Here is a 26,228-nt window from a genome sequence, read left to right as displayed (position 1 = left end):
CACTTATACATTGATACTGCAACATGCTTCTTCATTTCTGTACAAAAAAATACCGTAGTGAGGTAGATGTATGTGTGTGTGTGTGTGTGTGTATACACGCACACACAGTCTAAAATAATCGAAATTGAACAGTCATAATTTTAGTTCTTTTTTAAAATATGGATAAGGCTTCAAGGAAAGTGATCAAATTTTCTTGCTTTAAGAGTGCTGTCCTCCATTCTTGCTGCAGTTATCCTGAAAGATGTTGAGGGGAGAACCAGAAGGAAGGAGAGCAGAAGAAAAGAGGGGTTAATTAACCTCATCAAGACTGGAACAGCTGCCGGTCCCAAAAGATAAAGAATAAGTGGCAGGGACTTTTTCACTAAGGGACTTAGTCTAGAATTACTTTTCTCCTTTAGAACAAAGCTTAGATTGTATTTTTCCTTCCTTTTTAATATTTGTCGTGTGTCATTTTTATTTTGCTTCTATTTTATTTTTGAACACTTTGCAGTTTTAAAAATTAATTTTGTAGTTAACTATTTTTAAAAGGAGACTTTTTTATACATTGTTTATGCTGATTTTGAGGAAGGCAGCACAAGGCAATACTTTTGCCCATTTAAGGAACTGCATTGTATAATTACTTAATATTGTGGCCTATTGAAGTCCAAAGATCAGTGTCTAGTATTTTTACTTCTTATCTTGAAGTTTTTGTTTTTTTGTTTCTGAAACTTTTTTTTACACTTATGATGTATACAATATCTTGTTTTTTATACCACAAACACTATTCATTAACCTCTTTCCCATAGTACACTTCCTTATAAAAACCAGTGTAAGATGTCTTATCTTTTCCTCCCCTCCTTTTTGTGTGTGCACGTGCCTTTTTTGATGGATGAGAGATGATATATGCTACAGTTGTTTTAATTTACATTTCTCTTAATAATGATTTTTTTCATATAGTTGATAGTTTATATTTCTTTTTATGGTGTTCATTTATGTAGAAATTATGGATGGAAGGGTATCAGTAGGAAATGAAATAGTCTTTCTTTTGCAAGAGATTCTCCAATAGTACCATTTATATAGTACTTTAAAGTTTGCAAAGCAGTCTACAAATATCTCATTTTATCATCAGAACAACCCTGGGAAAAATAGGTGCTATTATTATCCTCATTTTACAGCTTAGGAATCTGAGGAAGACAGAAGTTAAATGATTTGCCTGAGATATTACACAGCTAGTAAGTATCTGAGGCTGGATTTTAAACTAGGTCTTCCTGACTCTGGATCATTGCATTATCCACTGTACCACTTAGCTGCTTATAATGGACATGTTTACTATTCCTCAGTTGACTGAAAGATGTAGAGAATACGAAATCCCATTGTACTTTGTTAAAAGCATTTGATTAGGTAGAGCTCTCTACCAACAAGATGTTTCCAATTTTGTATGTCAAAATAATTTAAGATTCATTGAAAAATGTAATAGCGGAAATAATCCTATTCAGTGGTCCTTTAATCATATACATCAGGTGAGGCATAAAACAGGAAAATATGTGCTCACCATAGGTGTGCGTCACTTTGTTGAAGGAAATCCATTGAAGAGTTGAAGTCAAGGAAATTCCCTCTATGTATGATGAGGTTCTTTAGATGCTCCTGTTTGTGAATGAAACAGTGTTAGTTAATCATGTCCTGAAATATTGCAGAGCTTCCTAGAAGAGACTGACCTGACCCTCCATATAAAAAAAGACCAAGTGGATAAAAAGTATCTGTTATCCATTCAAATTCATTCCATAATCTGGATCTATAGCACTTGTCTTCAGAATGTATGTCTGGGTCAGATAGTATAGACAGTAAGTTGAACCTAGAATTGAATAGGAGGATGATGGTGTGCTAGACTACTCCAGGTTTCTCCCAAAACAAAGGTCCATATCTTTAGTAACATTCTACCAGTGTTGTTGTATACCTGCAAAACTTGGAATGCTGAGTTTGTTTTTATTTCTGAATGGAAATAAACCATACACAGAAGATAATGGGAGAGTCCCATGGTTGATATGATCTGGCTATAATTTAAAACCAATGAAGAAGTTGAGAGAAGAAAAGGAGTCCTTAGGAAAATGTGTGCTGCAAAGAGTAGATGTGGTGCTTATGTAGTAATGGAGAGAGGGTGACAGGGCTTCATTGGTATCTTCCTGATGCTAGTGAAATTAAAAAAAACCAAAACAACAGAAACCAGTTTTCCAGCATGTTGAGTGGGATTCTCTGTGTAGAACTTGGTTGGAGGATGTGGACAAGAATCACATAGGTTGGGCAGTGATGGATGAATAGCTTATATATTCATTTAGAAGAGGAAGCCTGTCATGAATTCTCCTGTCAATCATTCTTACAAAAGATCAATCTTTTTTTCTTCACTTTAAAAAAATGTGAGCACTTATTTTTAAATCATTTGAAACTAAATGTATTAGGTGGTATAATATACTGATCTAAATCTATATTCCACCAAACTCCTTTGCAATGTTTTCAGTACTTGTGTTGAAAAGGAAATTCTTGCTTATCTAGTTTGCTCTTTTCCAGAGAGACAGCTTGACAAATTTGGATAGATAACTGATCTGGAAGCCAGGAAGATCTGTGTGCAAGTCTTGTCTCTGACACATGGTCACTTTGTGACCATGGGCAAGTCACTGAATCTCTCAGTGTTCTGGGCAACTCTCTAAGACTATAAATTACAGAAAAGATGTCTTGCCTGCATTGGTAATGGCAGATTCCTCACATAAATATTTATGAAATCCTAGGTTTACTCACTGTCCCTTATTTATGGATTTATTTTTTTCTATTATTTAACCAGGACTGTTAAATTTTTTAATTACTGCTTTATAATATAATTTGAAATTTGATACTCCTGTGCTCCCTTCATTCCTTTTTTTCTTCATTATTTCCCTTAAAAGTTTTGCCCTTTACTCCAAGTGAATTTTGTTATTATTTTGTCTAGTTAAATAAAGTAACCCCTTTTTAATTTGATTGGTGTGTAATTTGGCTAAAAACAATATATAAATTAGGGAGAGCCCTATCCTAAATTTAGATAGCATAATCCTATCATTTTTTGTTATTTTAGCATGGCCCAAACATGAACAAAGAAAATTATATCCGTATGTGTGTGTACATACATACACATATACAATCATACGCACGTGTGTGTGTGTTAATTTCAAATAAATTTTGTGTTGCTTAATTTTTGTAAAATGTTTTATTGTATTTAAATCCCGGGTGTGTGTGTATATCCATCTGGCTGCCTGTGTCTGTCTGTGTCTTGACAGATTAGCTCTGATATGTTACGGTTTTTATAGTTTAAAAAATTATGCATTTATTAATGAAACAACGCAATACATAGAAACCAAATGATGGAATTAGTCTCTTCATTAATACATTTCTTCTTGTCTTCACTTGGTCAAACAGCTTTCAAAATGGGAAGATAATATTTGCTCATTAGGTGGCGCTAAAAAATTTTGTTTTAACTTGGTATGGCACATATGTGCAACTAAAAAACTTTCTGTTCTTCATAAGCCTGGTTTTGTCTTTACCCAGCATCTCAGACTGAATTATCTTACGAGATGTTATTGCCATTTTTCATATGAATCCATTGAGGAGTATAACAATTTTGCTTCTGCTTCTGGAAAGGAACCTCTTAATCCCCTGAAAATCTTGTAAGATAACATGTAAAAAGCCATTTGAAACATGAGCCCCACAATTGTGGGTAATTGTAGTTATTTTGAGTGGAATTCCTTTTTCTGTTGTTTCTTTGTGGTTTTTCTTAGTAGTTTATGGAAATGCTAATGATTTCTGTGGATTTAATTTTTATTCTGTTACTTTATTGAAGCAATTAAAAATTTTTTTGGTTTCTTTGCTGATTTTTATAGGGCTTATAGGTATAGACCATAATATTCTTTGCAAAAAAAGCATTATTTTACATCCTTTTTGCTTATGTTTACTTAATTTCTTTCTGGTTTTCTTGCTGTAGCTAACATTTCTAGTGTGTCAAATAATATTTGGGAGAAGATGCATTCTTGTTTTACTTGTAACAGTGTTTCTACACAACAGCTAATGCTGGCTCTTGGTTTTAGAGATCTACTTTTTAAAAAAAATTTTTATTTTTTTTTGTAGAGGGGAAGGCAGGGCAATTGGGGTTAAGTGACTTGCCCAAGGTCACACAGCTAGTAAGTGTGTCAAGTGTCTGAAGCCGGATTTGATCTCAGGTCTTCCTGACTCCAGGGCCAGTGCTCTACTCACTGTGCCACCTAGCTGCCCCGAGATCTACTTTTGACATCATCATTAAAGAATAATAGCCCCTTGCCTATCTTCTTCTGTTTTATTAACATAAATGAGTAGTGTATCTTGTTGAAGACTTTTTCATTTTTTTGATAAAATCATATGGGTTCTGTTATCTGATTAATATATAATTTGTAGCGAGAGACATCATGACATATTTGCTAAAGAATGGACTTGAGAGTCAGGGAGACTTGAGTTAAGTTTTGCCTTTGACGCATACTGGCCATGTGATCATGAGCGAATCACTTTTAACTTTTCAGAGGCCCATACAGCTTTCTAAGATTATATAAATTGCAGAATAATTATGTTTACATTTGTAAAACAACTTTCCGAGTTGTAAATTCACTATAGCAGTTAGGTCACAGATCCAGTACCTACAAAATTTATAAGATAACTTATGCTAATTTTTGGTATAAGTTGGTTATTATGAATTGATTTTGGATATATTGCTATCTTCTCTTAAAATTTCATATCAATATTCATTAATGATATTGACCTATAGTTCTCTTTCTTTGCTTTATCTTTCCTTTTTTGGACATCAGGATCCTTTTTGTCTCATAAGAAATTTCTATAATTTTTTCATTCCTTAAGTGAATGCAAAGGTTTATTTCTATGACTGTTGCTTGCTGATCTGAGTAGTTAGAATATTATAAAAATATGCTAATAGATTTTTTTAAGAGAAAAGGGAGAGGCAAGTAGAAAAAGAAGAGCATGTGGAGGAGAAAGGAACAATTTGATATCGATTATACATGTGAAATCATGCAAAACATTTCATTATTAGCCATGTTGCGAAAGAGAACACAAACAAAATAAAACAATAAAAATAAAGCAGAAAAAGTATGCTTCACTCAGTGTTCAGAGTTCATCAGTTCTCTCTCTGGAGGTGGATAACATTTTTCATCATAGGTCCTTTGGAATTGTCTTGGATCATTGTCTTGATCAGAGTAGCTAAGTCTTTCACAGTTGATCATCCTTGCAACATTGCTGTTATTGTGTACAGTGTTTTTCTGGTTCTGTTCACTTCACTTTGCAAGAGTTCATTTAAGTCTTACCAGGTTTTTCTGAAACCATTCTGCTTGTCATTTCTTCTGGCCCCATAGTATTCCATCACAATCATATCATAGCTTGTTCAGCCATTCCTCAATTGATGAGCATCCCCTCAATTTCCAATTCTTTGCCAACACAAAAAGAGCTGCTACAAATAATTTTGTACAAATAGGTCCCGCCTTTTATTTTGATGTCTTTGGGATATAGACCTAGTAGTAGTATTTGAGGGTATGCCCTTAAAGGGTATGCACAGTTTTAGGAGCCCTCTGGGTGTAATACCAAATTGTTCTCCAGGATGGTTGGACTAATTCACAACTAAGCTAGCAGTGAATTAGTGTCCCCATTTTTCCACATCCCCTCCAGCATTTGTCATTTTCCTTCTATGTCATATTGTCTTGTTAGCCAGTCTGATAGTTGTCAGATGGTATCTCAGAATTGTTTTAATTTGCATTTCTCTAATTGGTAGTGATTTAGAGCATTTTTTCATGTGACTCTTGATGGCTTTGATTTCTTCTTCCAAGGACTGCCTTTTCATATCCTTTGACCATTTTTCAACTGGGGAATGGCTTTTTTATACATTCGGCTCAGTTCCCTATTACATTTGAGAAATGAAGTCTTTTATCAGGGCAACTTGCTGTTAAAGTTTTTTCCCCAGTGTCCTGTTTTCCTTCTAATTTTGTTGCATTACTATTGTTTGTGCAAAAGCTTTTAAATTTTATGTAATCAAAATTACCTATTTTATTTCCTGTAACCCTCTCTTGTTTGGTCATAAGCTTTTCTGACAGGTACATTTCTCTGTGGTCTCTAATTTACTTATAAAATGACTCTTAATGTCTAAATCATTTATTTGTTTTGGCTTTATCTTGGTATGCGTTGTGACACGTTGGTCTGTTCCTGTTTTCTGCTGAACTGCTTTCCAGTTTTCCAGCAATTTTTGTCAGATGTTGAGTTCTAACCCCCAAAGCTTGGATCTTTGGGTTTATGAAACACTATGCTTTCTTAGCCAGTATCAGATTGTTTCGGTGATTATTGCTGTGTGATACAGTTTGAAATCTGGAACTGCTAGGCCACCTTCCTTAACCTTTTTTTCCCCATTGATTCCCTTGATATTCTTGACCTTTTGTTCTTCTAGGTGAATTTTCTTACTATTCTTTTCTAGCCTTATAAAATAATTCTTTGATAGTTTGATATGGCCCTGAATAAGTAAATTAACTTAGATAGAATTTTCATTTTTATAGCTAGAATTTTCATTTTTATTCTATTAGCTTGGCCTACCCATGAATTAATGAATATTTTTCCAGTTATCTAGATCTTTATCTATGTGAAAAGTATTTTGTAATGGTGTTCATATAATCAGATGATTCATATAATCCAAGTTTGTCTTGGCAGATGGACTCCCAAATATTTTATGTTGTCTGCAGTTATTTTAAATGGAATTTATCTTTTGGTGCTGTGTTTTGTTGATAATATATAGAAATGCTGATGGTTTATATGGATTTATTTTATATCCCGTAATTTGCTGAAGTTGTTAATTGTTTTAACCAGTTTTTCAGTTAATGCTCTAGGGTTCTTCAAGTATACCATCATCTCATCTACAAAAAGTGATAGTTTTGTTTCTTCATTGCCTATTTTTATTTCTCCAATTTCTTATTGCTGTAGCTAGCAATTCTAGTACAGTATTGAATAATAACAGTGATTATGGGTATCTTTGTTTTTCTTGTGATCTTATTGGGAAGGCTTCAAGTTTATATCACCATTAGAGATAACGCTTGCTCTTGGTTTTAGATAGATACTTCTTATTTTAGGAAAGGCTTCACTGCTTTCTTGTGCTTTTAATAGGAATGAGTGTTGTATTTTGTTAAAACCTTTTTCTGTACCTATTGATACAATCAGATGATTTTTGTTGTTTTTGTTATTTATATAGTCAATTATTCTGATAGTTTCCCTAGTATTGAACTAGCCCTGTATTCCTGGTACAAATCTCACTTGATAATATTGTATGATCTTTGTGATGTGTGATATAGTGCTGTAATCTCCTTGCTAGTATTTTTTAAAAAATTTTTCCCATTATTCATTAAGGAAATTGATCTAATTTCTTCCTCTGTTTTGGCTGTCCTGGCTTAGGTGTCAAAACCATTATTTGTCATAAAGGAAATTTGGTTAAGACTATTTCTCTACTTATTTTTTTTTCAAATAGTTTGTATAGTATTGGGATTTATTGTTCCCTAAATGTTTGGTAGAATTCATTTGTGAATCTGTCTGGTCCTGGGTATTTTCCTTGCTTGTTCAATTTCTTCTAGGATAGAGTTATTTAAGTATTCTTATGTTAATCTGGGCAATTCATATTTTTATCAATATCCATTTCACTTAGATTTTCAGTTTTACTGATATAATTAGGCATAATAATTCCTAATAATTGTTTTAATTTCTTCTTTATTGGTAGTTTATTGACTTCATTTTTGTTACTGATAATTTGGTTTTCTTTTTTTCAAATCAAAGTGGCTTATCTTTATTGTTTTTTTTTTCCATAAAATCAACTCCTAGTTTTATTTATCATCAGTGCTGTGGTTTTCTTTCAGTTTTATTGATCTCTCCCTTTTCAGGACTTCCATTTTGGTTTTTAATTGGAGATTTTTAATTTATCTTTTTTTGAGATTTTTTTTTTTAGTTGGATACTCAATTCATTGATCTGCTCTTTTTCTCTTTTATTGATGTATGCATTAAGAAATATAAATTTTCCCCTATGTACTGCTTTGGCTGCATCCCACAAATTTTGGAATGTTGCCTCATTTTTGTCATTTTCTTTAATGAAATTATTGATTGTTTCTATGATTTGTTGTTTGACTTGCACATTCTTTAGGATTAGAAATTTTGTTTTCAATTAACTTTAAATCTATGCTTCATGGCTCAATTGTTAAATATAATTTTAATTGCATTATGGCCTTTAAAGGATGCATTAACTATTTCTGCTTTCCTGCATTTGGTTGTAAGGTTTTTATGCCCTACCTAATACATGGTTAGTTATTGTGAAGGTGTTATGTACAGTTGAGAAGAAAGTATACTCCTTTCTATTCTCATTCAGTTTTCTCCAGAGGTTTATCATCTTTAACTTTTCAAAGAGTCTGTTCATTTTCTTGATTTTTTTTTCTTATTTATGATTAGATTTATCTAGCTCTGAAAGGGGAAAATTGATTTCCCTCACTAGTATAGTTTTACTATTTCCTCCTCTAACTCATTTAATATTTCCTTTAAGAATTTGGATGCTATACCATTTCGTATATATATGTTTAGTATTGATATTACTTCATTATCTTATGGTTCCTTAAAGCAAGATGTAATTTCCCTATTTATCCCTTTTAGTTAGATCTGTTTTTGCTTTCGCATGAGATTATGGTTGCTATCCTTGTCTTTTTCACTTAAGCTGAAGCTCTAGCCCCTTATTTTAACTGTTTGTCCCTGTTTCAGCTGTTTTTCTTGTAAACAGCATATTGTTGGATTCTAGTTTCTAATCCATTCTGCTATCTGCTTTCATGTTATGGGTGAATTCATTCCATTCACATCCACATTTATGATTACTAACTGTGCTTTTCCCTCTATTCTTCTTTTCTTCTGTTTATGCTTCTTTCTCTCTTTTTATCCTGTTCCTCCTCTCAAATCTGTTTTGCTTATAACCACGGCCTTATTTTATCTGTCCTCCCTTTTCTCTGTCCCCTCCTCCTCCTCCCTCTCCCCCTCTCTTCTTATTTCTTTTCTCACCTACTTCCCTGTTGGGTCAGATGGATTTCTATTTACCAATTGAGTATCTATCTCCCTTTGTCTCTATCTATATTTTCCCTCTTTGATCCAATTTAGAGGTGAGTGAGGTTCAAGTGTTGCCTCCCCCATCTCCATTTCCCCTCCACCATAAAAGCTCTTCCTTGCATACTCATTTTACATGAGATAATATTACCCATTCTTTCCTCTTCTCCTTGGGCGTTTCTCTTTCTGGCCTAGCCTTTTTTTTTTTTTAAATATCCCAATTTAATCAACCCACTCCCACATCCTCTATATATGTAGAATCCTTCTAACTGCCCTAATAATGATAAAGTTCTTACAATATACATTTATCATCTTCCCACATAGAAGTGTCTACAGTTTAACATTATTGAGTTCCTTATAATTTTTTTTAGGGTTCCATGGTGCTCACATCTTTCTTTTGAGTATAGCTGAATTATTAGTAATGCATAAAATTTTTACTTAAGATTTTGTGAGGTTTAAATTAAGTGATACAAAGGAGGAAAATTGGAGCTAAGATTGTAATTGGGAGCAATTGCCAAATTTTGAGATTTTTATGACAAAAATGGTTTACTTGTATTTCTATTTTATAAGATTAAAATCTTGTGTGTAATTGGTGTATATATTTCTCAGGTCCAATGATGCACCAGCAGCCTCCTTCACAGCAGTATAACATGCCACAGGGAGGTGGTCAGCATTATCAAGGACAGCAGCCCCCAATGGGAATGATGGGTCAAGTTAACCAAGGGAATCATATGATGGGTCAAAGACAGATTCCTCCTTACAGGCCACCTCAGCAAGGTAATATAGATATTTTCTTGATTATTCTAAATAGTGATAACTGTAAAGGTTTAAATTGTTTTCATTTCTAATTAACTTTTCAACTTAAAACATAACAAGGCAAAGTTGGGCTTTTTGTGTTCGGCACTTTTTTCTTCTCTAAAGTGTAATGAAAGAGTCATTAAATGAACTTGAACTTTGTGGTTTTTGTTTTTTTGTTTATTTGTTCTTGTTTAAAGAAAAAAGTAGCATCATACGAAGTTTTCATCATGAACATATTAACATGCACTAAAGAATTCTAAAAATCTATTTTATTGCAAAATTCCTCAAACACCAGAAGAAAATAAAGCAATTTTATGTTCCACCTTTTTGTAATTATTTTTTTCATTGTCTTTTACCTTTTCTTTTTCTTGCCACAAGATTCTGTACTGTTGATGCTGTACATTTGTTCTTTGGATTAACTTTAGTGTGTAAGGAGCCAAGTAGAAAATCTATGAAGTGTGTTATATGTGTTTGTGTATATCTGTGAAATAATAGAACAGTTGAAATGTCTGAAATGCCAAAGGATGGGTTGGGGAATCTATATTTGAGAAATATATCTCAAGATCAGATTAGAAAGAAAGCCTTTGATAACAGAGAGAACAAATTATTTACATCTTGACTGGTTGTGGTTTTTCAGGCCCACCACAGCAGTACTCAGGCCAGGAAGACTATTATGGGGACCAATACAGTCATGGTGGACAAGGTCCTCCAGAAGGCATGAACCAGCAATATTACCCTGATGGTAATCTCTCCTAATGTTAACTTTCCCATTTTCTATAACTGCCCAATATTAATGTAGACAGCTATTAAAAACCATTTTAATGGGGTGAAAAAGTTAGCAATCTGTTTCAGTAACAGATAGCTTTTTAAAATAAAATAAGTCAGAAATGTTTATAATAATTTAACACACCAAGGATAATTTATTACAACTAACTTAAATTAGGTTTTGTGTAATATGTACTTCCACATTTGTGCCATTGAGCTTCATGTTTTATCATTAGAATCTCAACAGATAAAAAGGGATCCTTTATTACATTCTCAATTGTTAATTTCAGCTAAAGCAGTTTTGTTATATGGATTTGTTTTATTCCATTGTATGTACACATAGAGAATACAGTTTTTGAATAAGTTATTTACAGGTTGTATCATTTTAGTAAATTTTGCCTACTGATCAGAAACTGTTGCATTATAAGATATTGTAGTTGCTATCTGACAAATACTGCGGTTTTAATGTACTGATTCATAGAAATTCATGGCACAGTTACTCTTGTATTTTGTAGAAGAAAGAAATTGGGAATCAGAAATGTTGTGAGACAATTGTTAATACAGGTGTTCCTTGCTTTAAGAAAACCCAGTGAATATCACAATCCAAATGTTTAAGATAGATAAGTTCAGAAGTAATTATTCACATCAAAAAGATTTTTACTTTATAATAGGATTTATTAGAGGGTACCTTTGAATAGTAAGCTCCTTTTTATTATATTTAATTATTGAATATTGAATTATACCTGACTTAGATTTAGAAGGAAAGAAACTTAAACTAAAATATTTGGGAGCTTCTAAGAATTGAAAGTAAAGCATTGCTGAAATTGTAATGGGAAGTAAATGGGAACATTTGTCTCAGTGTATAAAAATTTATCGGGAACATAGCCTATCGCATTAAGTGAGGTACACCAGTAATCAGTATTGTTATAGTTTGGCACTAACTGCATAGAGTGAAGTACACAGTTGGAAAAGTTATCAAATAAATTATAGAATATCTTATGCTAGACATTTAGTAAATATTCATTATTGTTATTGTTAATAATTATCCTTATAGCAATAATGGTTAATTTGATGATTGGATAATTCATGTCAGAAAAATCCCATTTTTCTGTTATGTTATGTTTTTTACTTCAATTAGCTAATTGACTCATCTTTTTATTTTCATGTGTGGATATAAATACAGCCTTAAAATTTAATGGGAAAGTTTTTATGTAGTGTGTTATAAGTCTTTCAAGAAATATAAAGTCTACTTTATTAAATTATAAGTGTTAGGCTGACTACTTGATTATAGTTAAGCCAAAATAATAGTTTTAATCATATACTTTTAAATTATTTTTAAATAAATGAAATGATTGAGTTTAGCACTACAAAAAGCTTTTGCATAGACCTAATTTATTATTTCAGTAGTATATTAATAAAGTCCGGTTCTCTTTCATAGCATACCTTCTTAAATTTGAGAATTGTATTGCTCTATATTTGACTTGTCTGCTTAGAAAAGACAAAGGTTAATCATACAAATGTCAAACCTTAAAAATTACTGGAAATAACTTATTTTCGTGTTTTTCATTAAGGATTGTTGGTTAAAAGTGTATATTTGCATAGATGCACTTTTATATATGTGTCTGACATTTACACAGACCATTTATTCTTTTAAGTTCAATAATTATGTTAAGCAATATTGGGCATGTTCTGTTGTTTCTGAATATTTGTGCAAATAACAGCATAGGTATTTCTAAGGTAGCTTTTCAGAACTTTAGAACACAGAGCATTACAGTAAATATAATACTTAAAACTCCCTGCCCTTATTTAGTTATTCTTCCAAATTTTAGCATTTATTTTAGCTACCTGAGAGGTTGTGTTAAATGTGCATTCCTTGTTAAGCACAGTTGTGAATTCAGGAATATTTTTTGGTGCTAGTTTCCTGTAGTCTTACAGGAGAAGTAAATTGTCTTAAAGCAACATACAGGTTGGGTATGCTTTGAGTTATTAAGGTAGAGGTAACTTTGAATCTCTGTAAAAACTATAATAATTTTCTAAAGGTTGTATGTGAAAAATAATTGAAAGATTTTAGAAAAGGAATATATTTTCAGTTCCTAATGCTCTAAATGGGAAAATACAATGTAAAAATTTTGTCTCAGTTTCTTTCAGGGGAAAAAAAAAACGTTATGAAGCTCTGTTATATTTTGTATTGTCTTTAGCATATGCTGTGGAATTGGAGATCAGCAGAACAGGTGTTTGACAAAATATGATAATCGTTTCCTTTGTTCATTCTAATTTAATTCAGGTTATTTACATGTGAAAGGCCTAAATGCTTTCATTCTCTTTTTTTAATGGAAGATAAAGTTTTTTTCTCCCAATGAGGATTATCAGAGGGTTAAGACTGTCCCTTTCTATGGTGTTTCTAAAACTACTGCTTTTTACTTTTAAAAAAAATCTGCACGTTGACTCAATATGAAATTCAGTCATATTGGTAAATATTTGGCTAATGCAATTGAAAAAATTTTTTTTTATGTATTTCCAGTTAAATTTTTTTCATTTTATCTGATAGTTTAAATATTTTTAGGGTTTTCACTCATTGGCCATTAACGTTTCTTCCTGTCTCTTGTCGAATTGATGTAGGTCATAATGATTACGGTTATCAGCAACCGTCGTATCCTGAACAAGGCTACGATAGGCCTTATGAGGATTCCTCACAACATTACTACGAAGGAGGTATCTATATACCTTCACACACATATGCACATATATCTCCTCCCCCAGGAATGAAATTTCTTGCACAAGGCAACCTATATCCAAACAAAAACTCTTGTAGAGTACTAGTTACTGGCTATCTTGACAGTTATGGAGTCCCCGCAGCAATCAAAATAATTTTCTTGCAAACACCTAAAATGTATAACCATAATTTGCCATTCTCTAACAACAGTAAAATGACTAAAAGATCTTTAGAAATTTTTTTTTACTCAATGGAAAATTTCTATTTAAACACAAATCCATCAGTTCAGTTGTTTTTTTTTTCCTGTGTGTGTTTACATATATATATTATATATATATACATATATACATACATGATTTCATATATAAATATAGTGCCTTTAGGAAACAGCTTGCTGATCTTGTGTAGCTAGTGTGTGCTCTTGTAGCTGTCTTTAATTTTGTCTTTTTTATTTTATTTAGCATAGTCATGATCTTATGACTGTGATGTTCCAGTAAATGTAATGCTCGTATGGCAGAGACGCTGAAAATGCTGCAGTTCAACCTTGCAAAATTGGCTTTAACTGCAGTTTGTTTGGCCGAATCCTTCTGTTTGGTTTGAGTTTTCTTTGTTTTGTTAACTTTTAAAAATCAAGATTGCATTTCATTTTTGTTCTTGTGTTGTTGGCTGTGCATCTTAGAAGGAAAAATAAATTAATTAAGCAAACCTCTCAATGGCTCTTTTTTTCCCTCTTCCAATCATCCTGCAGGGAATTCACAGTATGGTCAGCAGCAAGATGCATATCAAGGACCACCTCCACAACAGGGTTATCCACCACAACAGCAGCAGTATCCAGGTCAGCAGCCTTACCCAGGACAGCAGCAGGGTTATGGTATGTACATAGCTTTTTGTGAATTTTGTGTGTGTGTGTGTGTGTTTGTGTGAGGGGGGTCAGACAGGGAGTAGAGAGTAAATTATTGAAGAATAAGTAGATATCTTTCCCCATTTTTCAGCCTGGAAATGTAAAATTCTGATAAATTTATTAGAATTTAGCTTTATTAGGAAATAGAAGAAAAAACTCGGAGGAAACTATCAGCCTCTTAACTTGCAAGGTCCTGTCATATACTTAATAGTGTGAAATAAAGTAGATAGTTAATATTTCTTTTTTGCCATGAATTACCCTTTGATAAAAATATTTATTTGAGTAAGCTATTAAATACTGCCCTTATATAGATAGAAAGTAGAACATTTATTAAGATTAGGGTTTTGAAATTTACATTTATTAAGATTAGCTACTGTTTAAAGCACGAGGGATACAAATACAAGCAAGATAGTCCTTGTTTTCTAAGAATTTGCATGATTTTTTTTAATGGAATACCTTAATTTTTTTTGTTTTTTTTTGGCAGGGCAGTTGGGGTTAAGTGACTTGCCCAAGGTCACACAGCTAGTACATGTGTCAGGTGTCTGAGGCTGGATTTGAACTTGGGTCCTCCTGACTCCAGGGCCAGTGCTTACTCACTTCGCCACCTAGCTACCCAGAATACCTTAATTTTTTTAAAAAAAATGCATTTTTGTGGATATCTTTTGATTTTGCCTCATTTGAATTTCCCCCTGCATTTTTCTCTTCCATTTTCCCAGAGAGCCATGTCATATGACAAATAATATATTTTTAAAAAAGACAAATGAAGGAAAAAAAACATAATTAGCAAAACTGAGCAATACATTGAAGATATCTGCAATACATTGAAGATATCTAAAAATATATACAACATTCCACTTGTAGACTTCCTAATAGAGGAAGACCATCCATAAAAGGTGGCTGGAAAAGGATATGGATTAGAATGTTTGTGGCACCATAGCATGGAGGTGCCTGGGAAGTGGTATGAAGGCCTGATTTCAGGCAAGATAAAGTGTCCCAGAGGCTGAGTCCAAAATTCTGGCAGCAGGGAGATGAGTGGGAGAGGAAGAGCTCTAAACTTAAGAGATGGCTAGTTACTGAAAGGAAGGAATAAGATCCCTCAAAATACCAAAATAACCAGAGTAATTCCTTTGCTGAGAATATTAATGCTGTCCAGGAGGAGAAAACTTTCTAAAATCTTCCAGTACTTAAAATTTTTGGCACTACCACTTGCTCTTTCCTTTCCTCCAGTCTGAGGAGGAGGCAGTCCTACTTTTTCACAGGACTGAGATAAAACCCTCTACTTTTGTCTCTTATCATATTCCTTAGTATCTCTTCTAGGACCTTATTCCAACAATTTATTTCTTCCCTCCCCAAGCCTTAAAAAACCTTTTCTTGACCCTTTTCAGCCAGCTTCCTATTTCTTTCCTTCCTGTTTAGTGCCAGACATCTGATAACTCTGCTTTATCACCACATAATCTTTCCTTAGCCACTTGAAATCTTGCTTCTCTCTCCCTGTTCTTGTGACCCACTTATCAAATTCAGTGGCCAAGCCAGTACAGGACAATTGGATTCCTTCCACTTCCCCAACCCCCTTATTTTCCCTAAGCTCACTCCTCCTTTGGCTTTGATTCAATTCATCAAGCATTTAATTTTTTTAAATTTATTTTTTTTTGGAGGGGGGAATGCAGGGCAGTTGGGGTTAAGTGACTTGCCCAAGGTTACACAGCTAGTAAGTGTGTCAAATGTCTGAGACCAGATTTGAAATCAGGTCCTCCTGACTCCAAGACTGGTGCTCTACTCACTGTGCCACCTACCTGCCCCGATAAGGCATTTATAAAGAACCTGTTGTGTGCCAGGTACTGTTCTAGGCACTAAGAACACAAAAACAAAAAAGTCCCTTTATCTCTTGGTTCTCAGAATTCTTTCTGGCTCTTCTTACTCTTACCTGGGCTTGTCCCTTACTCTGGTTGTCCCCCAGGACTGGCATGCTCTCCCTCCCAGGCCTGCAGTGCTTTCCCTTTTCCACTCTGACCTCCTTTGCTTCCTTTAAGTCCCAACTAAAATCTTACTTTCTACAGGAAGCCTTTCTCAACTCTTCTTGATTCCAACACCTTCCCTTTGTTAAACATTTCCTATTTTGTGTGTGTGTGTGTGTGTGTGTGTGTGTGTGTGTGTGTGTGTGTGTGTTTGAATTTGCATGTTTTCTTCACCATTTGATTGTGAGCTCCTTAAGGGCAGGGACTGTCTTTTGCCTTCTTTTCTAATCCCAGTACTTAGCACAGTGAATGGCACACATAGTAGGTGCTTCATAAATGTCCCAATCTCCCCTCTATAATATCTGACAAGTTGGTCATCTAGTCTCTAGTTAAACATTTCCTGTGACAGGTCGCCATATCATACAGCAGCCTTATTCTATTAGCTCTACTAGATGTTAGATGTGTTCTTATATTTAACCGGTTCTGCTTTTTGTAACATATACATGTTGGTAGAATAACATAAGCTCCTTGAGGGCAGAAACTGTTTTCGTTTTTGTCTGCGTTCCCAGTGCTTAGCATAGCACTTTGAACGTAGTAGGTATTTAATAAATATTTGCCGAATTGAATCAGTGCCAATTCTGCCTTGGAACTACAGGGGAAAAATAATCTCTGTTTTAAAGGGCAAGCCTTCAGATGTTTGATATGCTTCTTCTTTCAGTCTTTTAAGGAAGGAATCCATAGATACTTTTTGGTAACCTATCGTACCAATTTGTTGTCCTAAGGAGGGAGAAAAAAAGTACCAGGGCATCTGTTACAGAATTTGTAGCAAAGTGTAGGTACATCTTCTCCCTCTTGATCATGATATATCAGACATCTATTTCAAATTCTCTCATCCTGAACTCTCACATATGTATAATGTGAATCGTTGAGTACTGTAGGGAGTGGCATGAATTTTACCAGCCTCAGGGTATTTTCAGAGTAGTACTGTAGCAACCCTGAGTGTTTTAAAGTTAGGATCCTAGAGATAGCGCGGCTTACCTCACTCTGACATGGTACTTTGCCTCCACACGTCATTATCAGCTTTATTTATTTTAAAAACATTAAAGAAATTTATCTTAAATTTTTTTTTGTCTGGATCCTCTGTTTTCATGGTGTAGGGAACATTTAGTGAGGAAACTACCTCTACCAATGTAGAACTGCACCTTAAAGTTGTAGAGAGTTGTTAGGGACAATTAAAAAATATTCCCTCTCCATTTCTTGCTAAAACCTTAAAAATTTTTTCATGTTGTATCATGTTTTGCCCCTATGGGGCTTACTCTTGAACTTCCTTCAAAGGAGGGCATGCTCTTTAGCTCATTACTATTTCCTCCACTTGAATATTTCTGAGGAAACTTAATTTTTCATTACTATTTAGTTTTGTTTTCTAGATTTAATGATAGAATTTATGTATGGCTTGTAGGTTTGCAAAGTGTTTTACATATGTTGCCTCCTTTCATCCTAAGAACAATCCTGTGAGGTAGGTGCTATTATCATCCCCATTTTACAGATGACAAAGCCAGGGCATAGATAGGTTAAACTTTTATACACGCACACACACGTGCACACACATACGCATGCACACACACACACAAAATTTTTAGCTTCAATGCTATCAAATGAAAATAGTACAATAATATGTAAAACTTCATTAATTGAAAGCCTTGTAACATTTTAAAAAAGAAGCAGATGCATTGATTTGTAATAAAAATAATTAATGATCTTGAAGGATGATAAGGTAAAATAGAATTAAATATTATTTATATTAAGTAGCTGCCGTGTAAACACCAGGAAAACCTGAGGGAGAGTTCCTATTTTGTCTTTCCCCCAGGCCTTAACAGCCAAGTATTTTTCTAATGGAAAAAATTAGAGTTTTAATGATTAGGCCGATGAAATTTATTTAAGGTTAGGATTACTTGAGAAAATTATTTTCTTCCCATTTTAATCCTAAGATGCTGATTTATTATTGCCTGCTGATATTTCCCTTTGAGATCTGTTTTCTAAAGGTGGGTTTTGAATGACTGGCTTTCTCATGTTAGTCTGTTGTAGAAAACATTGAAGTGCCAAAGCTTTTCAGATTAAGATTTCTAAAGAATTCTTTATGGTAGGTGGCAGTTTTTGTAGAGCTAACATTTCTGTTTGGAAAAGTACATTTTGTCTTGGGCAGAAAAAAGTACATCAATCCCTCAAAATCTCTTTCATGCCAAATTATTCTTTTTCATGGTCAAATAAGGCATTTAAAATAGTGATACCCAACAATGCTCTGAAGGCACATCTGGCCCTAATACATACAGCTGGCTGCTCTTTGAGACCTTTCATTTATTTATTTTTTTGTTAGAATGTTATGTTGCAAAATATTTTACCGAGTATGAAGTAGTCATTTGGCTCTTTTGGTTAATAGTTTTTGCAGTTATGCCTCAAATCATATTACTGTAAATTCCACTGTTTTACATGTTCAGGGAGATTTCCAGCTTTGTAAACTGGTAGTGGTGTTTCCTCTTCCATTTTCTGCTTCTTGCTTATTACTCTTGATAAACTACTACCTCCTACAATGTCCAACCATCATTGTAGTTCTTGATTACTTTATAGCCATCTATTTCTGCTATCCATTTTGTTAAGGCAATTAAAAAAGTTTGGGATGTTAGAAACTAGTTGCACTGAAGCAGAATATTTTATTCAGGTCATTGAAATTGTTTGAGCAATATTACTATTTTGAAGTTAATCTCTTTTGTGTTACACAAAACTAGGGGAATATGTTGAAGTCCTGTAAAAAATAAACTAGAAGAACCAACAATTTTAAAAACTGTATATGTTTGCTGAGATAGAATTTAGCTTTTGAAATTTCATTCATTGAATTACATTACTTGGCAGAGCATTCCCTTCAGAGGTTAATAATACCAAAAGAAAGCTTTGCGGTAATCCTGTACAAGTCATTTCACCTCTGTTTACCTCAGTTTCCTCATCTATAAAATGGGGATAGTAACAGTGCCTACTTCCCAGGGTTATTGTCAGGATCAAAAGAGATAATAATTTTAAAGTGCTTCGTACAGTGCCTGGCACATAGTGTTATATAAATGTTAGATTCTGCCATCAACGTCATCATCATGGCTTCAAAATTGGTAAACTTTATTTAAAAATGGATATGCAGCCCTCTTTTTATGCCATAACTTAAGAAGTAAGACAAAATGCCAAACTGCCATAACTAGTTTATCAACACAGGTGTGTTCAGTGTTGTTTGGGCCTAAGTGAGTCAGATGTGGGCTATATTTGTGCTCTTGTAGTCATCAATTCCAACCTCCTTATTTTACAGTTGAGGCAGGAGCATCTAGGTAACTTGTCACAGATCATGTGGAAAATGAGCAGCACCCAGGGTTCTGACCCAAGCCTCTGAGCCCAGATCTAGTGTTCTTTTCACTATACTGTGCCACCTTCTTTATCACTGTATGAACCTTTTAGTTCTAAAGGACTTTTATTATTAAGATATATTTTATGTTTTGGGATATGAATCATTTTTTCTTAATGATCTTACAGGTCCATCACAGAGTGGTCCAGGGCCTCAATATCCCAACTACCCACAGGGACAAGGTCAGCAATATGGGGGGTACAGACCTACACAACCTGGACCACCACAGCCACCCCAACAGAGGCCTTATGGATATGACCAGGTAAAGTTACTACGATTGATTGTATTTCAGTTCTTTGTTTTGTTTCTCTTTTTATTAATACTGCTTTTAGTTTTGAGGGCTCCATTTTCCCTCCAATGTTCTTATTAATGTGTTATTAAGAAAAATCTATTACATAAAAGCCTCATTGTACCATATCTATTCTTTTTAGTCACCATACCCGGTCAGTTCTTCCTTTATGAGATCTATTACATCCATTTGCCTAAATTTCCAGTGCTGTTACCCTATTAGAAGGTTGTTACCTTGCACCAAAGTTTTTAAAAAGCTTCCTAACTAGTCTCACGGACTCCTCCAGTGGCTCCCTCTTTCAGTACATCTAACACATTGCCATAACATTAATCTACCTAAAACACCATTTTCTTCATCTTACTTTCCTAGTGAGTAATGTGTAGTGGCTTTCATTTGCCCATAACCAGAGTTCCTGCCTTTTTCTGAGAAATGTCATTTGCTGGGAGGGGAGGCATTGACAGGATACAGTGTTTTTGCTGACATAGCCTATTTCCCTCCTCCAAACTGATTTTTAGTAGGGAAAGGGAGAGTGGCCAACAATTTCCCACATGCACCATCTGCCTATTGGAAATGCTTATATGTCATTGGAATGGAAGCCATGTTGATAGCTACTAGTTCTGAGTTTACCTGGTTGATATTAATGATCACTGTCAATGAGTTGGAAAGCTTTGGCCTACAGGATAGTAGTCCAGATTGCTCACTGTAATGTGTAAGCCCTCCATCATCATCCAGCGTTATTTTAACTCTTAATTCTTGTGTCCATCTCTTCCTCATAACTGTCTCCCATAAGTCCTGTGTAATAACAACGATAATAATATGTAGCTCTTTAAGGTTTAAAAAGCACTTTTTATATATTTTCCAATTTTATGTAGAGTTATTCAGTTTTTCTTTCTAGTACTTATCCTCCCTTGAACCTTTGCACTCTATTCTTATCCTTTGTTCTTTCTGTATAGAATGAATGTTACCTTATCTTCTCCCAGTTTATCTGAAATACTCATTTTTCGAGGCTTAGCTCAAGTTCTGCCTCTTCCATGTTGACCTTCCAAATAATTGTATATTATATTAATCTCATCCTTTTTTGAACTTGAATAGCTGTATACTGTCCTATATTATTATTATTACCTTATTAGGTAATAATTGTTTTATATGTATAAATCTTGCCTTCTCAGCAAGATAGTACACCCTTTAGAGATGATCACTTGATCTTATCTAGTACTTAAATTATAATATTTATTGCAATTTAAACCACATAGTTGGTACATAGTTACTAATTTTTAAATTTACTAATTTTAATAGACTTGTATTTAATTAGTATACCCTATATAGAATTATATCCTCTTTGTTCAGTTACTGACATTTTTCATTCCTTCTCCCACCTGTGAATACTAATAGAGACAGTGAGAGCATGAATAATTAAAATAGGCAGAAAGAATAGCATTTTAACTGGTGGTTAACTATTTTATCCTGAAACTACCAAAGCTTTCTGAGTAGACAGCTTGATTAGACTGAATTTTATCTTTCTATTTCCTTTCTTGTATCTTGTAGATGGTACTGGTAAGAAGTAAAGTGAACCCAAATTATGTAGGAGGAAAAGAATCAAGAAGCTAGATAATCTACGGGTTGAATAAAGAGTTCCTTTATTCAGTGAAAAGAGCATTGAAATTCAAATTCAAATTCAGGACCTGAGTTCAAATCATAGCTCTCCACTTCCCAGCTGTGTGATTTTATTTTATTTTTTTAGTAAGTCACCCTCTTTTCCCTTAGTTTAAATGAGAACTTGATTTCTGTTGGCTCTTCTAGCTCAAAATTCATGCTTCTATCAAAACTACTGATCTTAAGTGAGCAATATCTGTAGCATTTGGATCTGGTGGGTATTCTCTCCTAAGGAACAGATTGCTACCATCTATGCTTCCTCTCATGGACTCTTTCCTTGTTTTCCTATTAAATCTTATACAGTAGGGCCACCAAGTATTGTGGCTTGTTTTTCTTTAATACCTGTCAAAAAGCCTCTATAACTAGTTCATCTACTTCTCCAGTCATTCATCTCTCTGTTTTCTCTTACATTGGTTCTCAACTGCAAGTCTTTGTAGTAGTATAATGCCTCAGAGTGTCCAAATTCAGTCTCTTTTAATAACCCTTATTACACTGACTCTACATTTAAGTGTAACTAACCCTAATATTAATTAGTTCTGGGAGAAAGTGACTTGAAATGAAACAGTGTTGCATAGGGCAGAAGATTGGTGCCAGAGAATCTAAATTCAGAGTATAAAAGTTTTACGTTGGTGTTTATGGAGACTTGAGACTGTTAGAGGACTAGAGCAGATTTAAATGAATGGCGCTTGGATGGGGGATTGAACTACATGCACTGGAGGGAGACCTTCAGCTCCTAAAAAGTTGTGATTTTAAGTCAGGCAGAGTGGGAGTATAGGGGTCATTGGTTGGCTGAAGGACAGAAAAATAAAAGAATTTCTCCTCATCCTGTAGAAGAGATAGACAAATTCTTTCTTCCCAAGGAACCCTTAAATCTTTTTTAGATTTTTTTTGTTTAGATGTTTAAGATTTAGCAAATGAGGACAATTCTTAGATGAGTTCAGTTTAATTTAAAAAAGCATTTTTTAAATGCCTGCTATGTACAAGGCACTGAGGTAGATAGATAGACATTAAGGATGCAAAGACAAAAATACCAAATATGTGCCTGTGGCCTCAGGGAGCTTACATTTTTCTGGGAAGAGATATAAAGTGGTTTTATAGATCAGTAAATGGAAGATAATTTGAAGGGGTAAAAAACTTAACAACTACGGTTATTTAGGAAAGATTTCGCAAGGAGGTGTCACCTTCCCATAGCCATTGTCCCCACCTCCTCAAAAAACGTCTTACGCAGAGTTGGAAAAGCTACAATAATCCAACCCCCAAGGTAGGAGTTGAAAAGTGGAAAAGTTCTGAGCCCTGGTACAACTTGTAGAAAGAAGTTATTCATTATAACTGGTGTCTGGGGTTTCTGGTGCCAGTATTATTTTGCCTTCTCTCTATTCTCAGTCAATCAATAAACATTTATTTTAAGCATTTACTATGTGCTAGTCACTTTGCTAAGTGCTGGGCACTATGGGACAACCAGAGTTTTGGGTTTTTTTTTGTACTTGCGAATATCAGGCTAAAAATTTAAATATCCTTGAGGTATTTTTTGGGGTGTGGGTGTGTGTGTGAAGGTAAATTCTTTTCCCTAGTATTGGGAAAGCCAGCAGATGACCAACTAACTCAGAATGTATGCTTCTGGATGACAGGACCCATCATCATTTTTGTATTTGCATTACTAGTACTTCGCACAGTACCTGGCGCAAAGTAAGCCCTTAATAAATACTTATTGATTTGAATTGAACTTGATGGCCTCATTGTACACTAAACTACTGTTGACAAAGACAGTCCTTTTACTAATAAATAAAGTATTTTTGCATCTAACACCTAAACTTTCCTGGTCTCTTATAATTGGCTAAGGGAATTGATAGGATTAGCTAAAGAAAATTATAGGAATCCTCACTGATAACAAGGGACTTGATTATAAATTATAGCAAAAATCTGACATCGTACAGTAAGTTACAACATATCTGTGATTAAAAACAATTTTACCACCATTTTATATATGTGGAAACTGAGGCTTGAAGTGTAAGTGATTTATCTCACATGGAGGAGAAAAGAATTGGAGCTGGAACTACAAGCTATCTGACTCCTTCTACCTCACTCTATTTTTCAGTATTTTAAAGGTCATCAGGGCAGCTTTTGGTAGCATGCCTACATGGCAACATTCATCCGGATTCCTTTAAGAATGAATGTATCTCTTTTTGTAAGAACATTGATGTTTTCATGTTGATAGTATTCTGTTTCTTAAAATACAAAAGTATTTCATTTCTAGAATATATTTTTTTAGAATGATTATATGCCTCAGAGGGATTACTCTAGCTATAGGAAGGGGAATCTGATGGGTTTTAATAATTAAAAAAAAATTTCTTCAGCTCTTCAACATAGAGTTGGAAGGGGCCTCAGAGGCCATCTGATTTAACTCCTTCATTTTTTTGATGAGGAAACTGAGACTTAAGGAGGTTAAATGATTTACTCACACAGGTAATAATACCAGAGGCAGGATTTAAACCTAGGTTCTTTTGACTCCAGCACCAGCTACTTCTAGTTTACTCTATTATCTCCCTTATTTTATTTAGTGATTATTGGCATAGCACTATAGTAGAATTGAGGGTGTGAAGGTACATATAAGACGTAGATCCTGCTCTTAAGGAGGGGCGCGCGCGTGCGTGTGTGTGTGTGTGAGAGAAGAGAGACAGAAGGAAGGCAGAGACAAAAATGAGACATGTACAAAGAACTGTAATTCATGGAAAGAAGTGATAAGGACTAAGGGGACAGGTCCAGATTTGCCTGAGAATAATTTAATGAGCAAATCATCATTTGGATCTGTGTCTTAAGGGGAGTAGTGGAAGGCAGAAAGTGATATTTGAATTGTGCCCTGAAGAAAGGGAAGGACTTCATACTATGGATGTAGGATGAAGAGGATAGAGTCCATTCTAGTCACAGGGGAAGTTTTGAGCACAGATAATGAGTCAAGGTAAAAAAGAACTAGACCCAGGGATAAAGAAGCGGGAATGTTGAATAAGTGAAGGAGAAAGAGAAATTTGGAAATGTAGTTCAGAGCATATTTTGGAGGGCATTGAATGCCAAGATTACAATGTTAGTAATAGATATAGATATGGCAGCTGGGTGGTGCCATGGATAGAATGCTGGGCCTGAACCTGAGTTCAAATCTGGCCTCAGACACTTACTACTTGGGTGACACTAGGCGATAACTTAACCCTGTTTGCCTCAGTTTCCTCATCTGTAAAGTGAGCTGGAGAAGGAATACTCCAGTATCTTTGCCAAGAAAACCCTAAATGGGGTCATGAAGAGTGGGACATGACTGAAATGACCCTCTCAATAGTGTCAGAACCAAAGAAACGAGGGCCCACTAAACCATATGTAAGGATCCCTGTCGGCCACATATTGACTTAGAAAATCACGTTTCTACATTTCTTTTTTAAAATAATATATCAGCACATTAAAATCACGTAGAAACTACATTTTAATCTGGTTCAGGCTGCAGGCTGCACTCAGGAGTGTTTGTGGGCCTTGTGTATTCTGTTTGACACCTTCTATCTAAATGTTTTTTGAATAGAGGAGCAAAACCACCAGAATAGTGGGTTTAGAAGATTATTCAAGTAGTGGTATGCATTGGGATTGGGAAGTCTAGTTAGTAGGCTTTTAAAATAGTCCAAATGAGAAGAGATGAAGACCAAAACTAGTGTGGTTACAATGAAAATGGAAAGGAGTGAATAAATGTTGTGGATGTAGAATTGACGAGATTTGGCAACTGATTTACACTTGGAGAAAGAAAGGGAAAATTCAAATGTTTGAACAAGGATCTGAACTTGGGTAACTTGAAGATGTTGATTTGGCAAACAGTATTCGGTGGTTCTTGGGAAGGCCCACTCCTTCCCTCTCATCTTCTTTTTCCCTCTTCTATTTTCAGTTAATCAATAAATACATAAACATTTATTACGCACCTGCTATGTGCCAGGTACTGTGCTAAGTGCTTTCCCTTGAACATAGGAATTTTCTTTCCTCTCTTCTTCAACGCCCCTCTTCCTTCATCCCCACGGCCACCATCTGTAATTCTTCTGCTCACTCTTCCTTCTCTCCCCTGCCCTTGCTCCTCACTTCTTTGATGAGGGGAGAGAAGAGTCTACCCCCTCGGTCACAGTAGCAACATGCAAGAATTCCAACATTCTCCTCTTTCTGGATTGCACTCCGTTTATCTTTGTGTCCTTTATTCTTTGTTGTATATACACAGGGTAGCCAGTCTGTGCATCTGCTGCTGGGCCAGGCAGACCTGTTTTCTCTAATGTTCTTCCCTCGTGTTCCTCTTGTCTGCTTTTTCCTGAGGCCAGTGGTGTTCTTAGTTTTTTCCAAGCCTTTCCTGGTAACCTACCCTAGCTTAGAATCTTTGCTTTAGGCCAGGGATCCACGCTGCTTCACACTGGTTGTGTTCTCTTTTATCCCCCATGGTCCTTCATTCCCTAACTTTTATGACCTAAAACTTCCCCACCTTCTGGGATAACTCCTCATGCTGGTTATTAAGACCCTTTTATCATCTAACTATCAGTATGCAGGATAATTTTTTAAAATAATTATTATTC

The 26,228-nt window shown here is 34.6% G+C and overlaps 1 protein-coding gene across 4 annotated transcripts in view; it reads left to right on the top strand.

Moving 5' to 3' along the window:
* Positions 1-26,228, top strand: part of SS18 (SS18 subunit of BAF chromatin remodeling complex) — an 89,508-nt gene that overhangs the window by 60,249 nt on the left and 3,031 nt on the right. For 2 of the 4 annotated variants that reach the window (XM_036757272.1, XM_036757287.1), the window contains 5 exons: positions 9,745-9,912; positions 10,571-10,675; positions 13,318-13,410; positions 14,160-14,282; positions 19,835-19,968. In XM_036757272.1, the coding sequence (XP_036613167.1) occupies positions 9,745-9,912; positions 10,571-10,675; positions 13,318-13,410; positions 14,160-14,282; positions 19,835-19,968 (623 nt within the window). The remainder of the gene's footprint in view (positions 1-9,744; positions 9,913-10,570; positions 10,676-13,317; positions 13,411-14,159; positions 14,283-19,834; positions 19,969-26,228) is intronic. The other 2 variants (XM_036757279.1, XM_036757297.1) reach the window with 2 other exon arrangements.

This window comes from Trichosurus vulpecula, chromosome 1, assembly GCF_011100635.1.
Source record: "Trichosurus vulpecula isolate mTriVul1 chromosome 1, mTriVul1.pri, whole genome shotgun sequence".
NCBI classification, from domain to species: Eukaryota; Metazoa; Chordata; class Mammalia; order Diprotodontia; family Phalangeridae; genus Trichosurus; species Trichosurus vulpecula.
This window is presented reverse-complemented; position numbering and strand designations above follow the sequence as displayed.